General features: G+C 46.1%; 1 protein-coding gene across 1 annotated transcript in view; it reads left to right on the top strand.

The window, feature by feature from the left end:
• The window catches only part of RASAL2 (RAS protein activator like 2), a 99,992-nt gene extending 96,069 nt beyond the window's left edge, over positions 1-3,923 (top strand). The window contains exon 17 of the mRNA XM_009587728.1: positions 3,759-3,923. Within this exon, the coding sequence (XP_009586023.1) occupies positions 3,759-3,923 (165 nt within the window). The remainder of the gene's footprint in view (positions 1-3,758) is intronic.
• Positions 3,924-4,256: the final 333 nt, after the last annotated feature.

Here is a 4,256-nt window from a genome sequence, read left to right on the forward strand (position 1 = left end):
GAAAATATAAAGTAGAAAAAAGCTGTGTTTTTAAAAGCCTGGTAATACTAGGAGCATATTTATAGCAGATTTCTTTTTGATAATTTGAAAAGTTCTGGTTTTCCTGCTGCCTCTGCCCGTTTTCCCACAGTTCTTCAGAAAGACTGTTCATGAAAGCTGGATTTTTGGATCCGTGCCATCTAATCTGAATAAATCACTTGTATACAATAACATGGCACTTCTGTTACCTAGCCTTGCAGAATAAAAAGAAAATCCTACTGGAATTACACCATATATAGTTCCTAGTTATTGTGCAAGATGCTCTACACGGAGACACCAGTGTAGTCACCCTTTCTAGATGCAGCTCAAGATTAAGTCCTTTCTGTGAGGACTTGCACTCAAAATGCGACGTGGGAGAGTGTGGTGCTGGAGAATGAACAGGAATGTAGTCAGTCATGGTATTTTTTTATTTTCTTGGTCGTGGGGGAACAGTACAGCAGCCTGCAATCTGATCAAGGAGTATGGCAAGTGGAAGCTGGAGTAGAAGTTGAGCGTGCTGGGCCATTTTTTGGAAATAGGCACAGTCAGGGCATCTTCCTGTTGCACACTGATGGAATGGCAGCTCATCCAAACAGCAGCCTGGTTTTTGAAGGAGGTGATGCCTTTGTCATCTGCCTCAAGAAGGTGAAAGGGACACTGAGCAAAGTCATAAAAAGTGATTTTTGGAGTGGAGGATTTGAGAGGTTGTGACTGAATAAGAAACTTGCCCTTCCCTTTGTTACCTGTCTGTGCTCTCAGCCTGGGTGTGAGGTTATGGACTAGCAAGGCGGGGAGTGGACCGGTCTGATCCCTGGGTGTCACCAGCTGGCAGACGGGACTGCTGCTGACTTGTGAAAGCTTCAAACCCTCAGGGCTGGAAAGGTGTGGTCCTTGATCACACTTGATCAAATGATGGATCATTTATCACCTGCAGTGGAAATTGTTGAAAAAAACAGTAGCAAAACAGTAGCATTAATGATTTCCTCTTTTAATCTGACACTTTCTTCTTCTGAAATGCTGTTAGCTACTTGGGCAAGCAAGGTCATCAGCAAAGCTTAACTGCCTCAGTGTCAACCAGTGTCAGCCAGCTTAGTTGTCATTGCCCGTTTGTGGGTACCTGAGCAGAAGAGCAAACTGATGCAAGATTCAGAACGGACACAGCAGAGGAGCCCAAGTGTTTGCTGGGTTCTGTAGCAATCCCTAAGTTGCGCTTGGAAGATTTTTCTTAGTCTGTGATTCATTTGGCAAAGGGATATAGCAGTGGCTAGAAAACGAAAGGCCTTTTTTATGTGAGATTTATGGAGCGGAGTTGGAACCTGGCTTATCACACCTGTTTGAAGAGTTAAATGCCTGCTAGGAAACAGCAGTGACCCGGGCTTCTTGTGCTTAGTTACATCACCACAAGATGCTTTTCAGGACTTGCTCTTTTGCCTTGTGGTCAGGTGCAGCACCCAACACTGCGCCGATGCACGAGGACAGCCTTGTTCTCAGCGTGCGTGCTGTTGGCACCGGCTCTGGGCAGCGCCTCGTGTGCGCTCTGGTTCCGGAGGCTGGCTCTGGGCCTCCCTGACTGAGCAGGGACTAGGTCTGGCTACACTCTCTCCTTGGAGCAGCCGAGCTGCAAAGAGTACTGGCCCGGTTGCTATTGCAAGTGACATCTCCGCTGTGTTAAATTACAGGTCATAAATGGGGATGAGATAATTCAAACAGGCAAGTAAACCCAATCAGTTCTCTAGCTGAGCAGTACCCAGTCCTGGCCCAGTGCACTGACCTCCTACCCATTCCAGCTCCTCCCACTCCCTGTGCCCAATTCATGTGTGCTAGAGACATGGTTGTTAGATTGAATTTTCCTTGGAGTGAGAAGACGCCTCTACTCACCAAGCTCATGCTTTTAAGATTTAATTTTTCCAAGTGTAGATTTCCAGCTGTTTTGCAAACTGGCATAGTGAGCACTCATCAGTGCCAGAAAATAACCAGCCTTTCATTTTTAACCCTTTGGAAAGCTATATTCTTTGGAAAGAAATTTTGATTTTAAATTATATATTCCAGGCGAAACTTAGTCCAAGGAGGAGGAGCTTTAACTTGCTGAAGAACACATTTCTGCTAAGGCAGTTGTGTTTTGCAGGATTTATTTCAGCATGGGAGGACAGGCTAAGGCCTTTTAACTCCCCCATTGTCTGTTCTCCTTGCTTACGTTGGCTGGACCAGGGCAAGTGCTAGGGCCTTGCTGTTTGGTGGTTTCTCGTGCCTCCTCCTCCATTTGCTCTGCTATCCAGAGCTCGGTCTCTTCAGGGCTGTAATACAAGCAGTACTTAAATTCTGCTTTGTTTTTGCACCCTAACACTTACCCCTGTGGGGAAGCCCACTGAGAAAAGCAAACATGACTTGATTACTGATGTACCACACAGCTGATGTGCTGGGATCAAAATCTCAAGGGGCTGCTGTAGCACTTAGGTCTCCTGAGCAGTATGTCTGAACTATCCCTTAATGTTTGTGCCTCCTGTGCATCATTTTTCTTTCCATTTTGTTTCTCAATGGGCTGGACTGGGAAGAGTTCCTGCATGCAGCTTTTTTCATTCAAGTAAATTAGACATTTTTCCTTCTCAAATAAAAAAAGCCAATCAGCTGGTAGCATGGAGAGCATATTTACTTTTTGCCATCTCTGTTGCTGCTTTGTGTGGCTGCATTTTTTTTTTTTTTTTTTGAGGGAAGATGAAAATTGTCATTTCTAATTGTGCCACCAACTCTTTGGCTTGACCCTCCAGTGCTTTATCCCACTGCAGATAATCTAGCTGTCAGTAGGCTGGGTTGTGTCAATGGTTTTTTTATTTTTTTATAAATTTAGTACACATCCTTTAGCTTTCTGCTAAAAGTGGAGGCTAGCACTTTCTGTGCCAGAAGAATCAAAACTGGGGTGTGGGAACCCTGGATTTGGCGGAGCCCGGGAGCCCCTCTGAGCTGGAATGGGTCTAGGAGCAGTGTGTTCAGTGTTTGTTCTTTGTGTTCTGTCGATGGCATCTCCCCCTCCACCCACACCGCCCTCTTCCCCTTCGCCTCAAATAACCCCTTAGTTTTAGCTTCTGGCTGCTTCTTCTCTATGTTGCTGTTGCACCCTCACTCCTGCTGGTGACTGCAGGCTGCCATTATCTGCTTTTTTTTTTTATTTCTTTCAAGCATACCATGAGTTTATTCTGAGCACTCTCCATCCAAAATACAGAGACAATGGCCGTTAGATACCACTTGCACTTTTCTCTGCCAGATGAAACCTCCACCACTTTTATTTTCTGCTGCCTGTTTCTGTTTTTCTAACATATTTTAAAAAAAAAATTAAATTGGCTATTGTTGTTACTAACACCAACACCCTTCCCACCCCTCCCATGGCAAAATACTGCATTTCCATCTGCCTCGGCTGGAGGCTGTCTGGATAAAGCCACTGTGACTGGATCAATTCACCAATGTAACTTTGACTCGCTGTCACCTCCCATCACGCAAAAAGGCCGGGAGGGCCAGACCGGCCTGCGGAAAGCCCGTGGCACGCAGGGGCCATGTTACCCCAAGAAAACAGAAAGAGGCAGACATCCCATCTTACCAGAGAATGTTAGCCAAGCTGCCTCCGCCTAGAAATCATCTGAAGACACTGTCACAGCCCCGGGTCCTGGGAGTTCCCCATAAAGCAGGCTTGTGGGGCAAAGGCGTTTCGTTGGCGAAGGAGCTCTGACTTTCTGGGGTGTTTGTTGCAGGAGAAGCGGATCGTGTCCCTGGACTCTGCCAACACGCGGCTGATGAGTGCCCTGACGCAGGTGAAGGAGCGCTACAGCATGCAAGTCCGCAATGGCATCTCCCCCACCAATCCCACCAAGCTTTCCATCACGGAGAATGGTGAATTCAAAAACAGCAGCTGCTAACTGGGCAGATGCTGCCGGCCATCTCCCCAGGAGAAGGGCAAGAGGGAGCAGACTCAAGAAACCTTCAAAATAGCCCCCCCTTCCCCTTACAGGTTTACATAATGCTGCTAATAAAATGGAAAAGAGAAAGAAGAACTCTGAAAGGTGGGCTTTAATTCCCCACTCAAGGCCAGGAGAACCGGGCTCCCAAGAACAAGTCCTTCCATATCACTGTGTAAATAGAGGGAGCTCTTGGGTCATGTACAGAAAATGCCGATGTAATATACCAAAAGGAAGTGAATACTGTAGATTTTTTTAATTATTGCTATTTTTATTATTATTATTTTTTCTCTT

The sequence above is a fragment of the Fulmarus glacialis genome, unplaced genomic scaffold (assembly GCF_000690835.1).
Source record: "Fulmarus glacialis isolate BGI_N327 unplaced genomic scaffold, ASM69083v1 scaffold671, whole genome shotgun sequence".
Classification (NCBI taxonomy): domain Eukaryota; kingdom Metazoa; phylum Chordata; class Aves; order Procellariiformes; family Procellariidae; genus Fulmarus; species Fulmarus glacialis.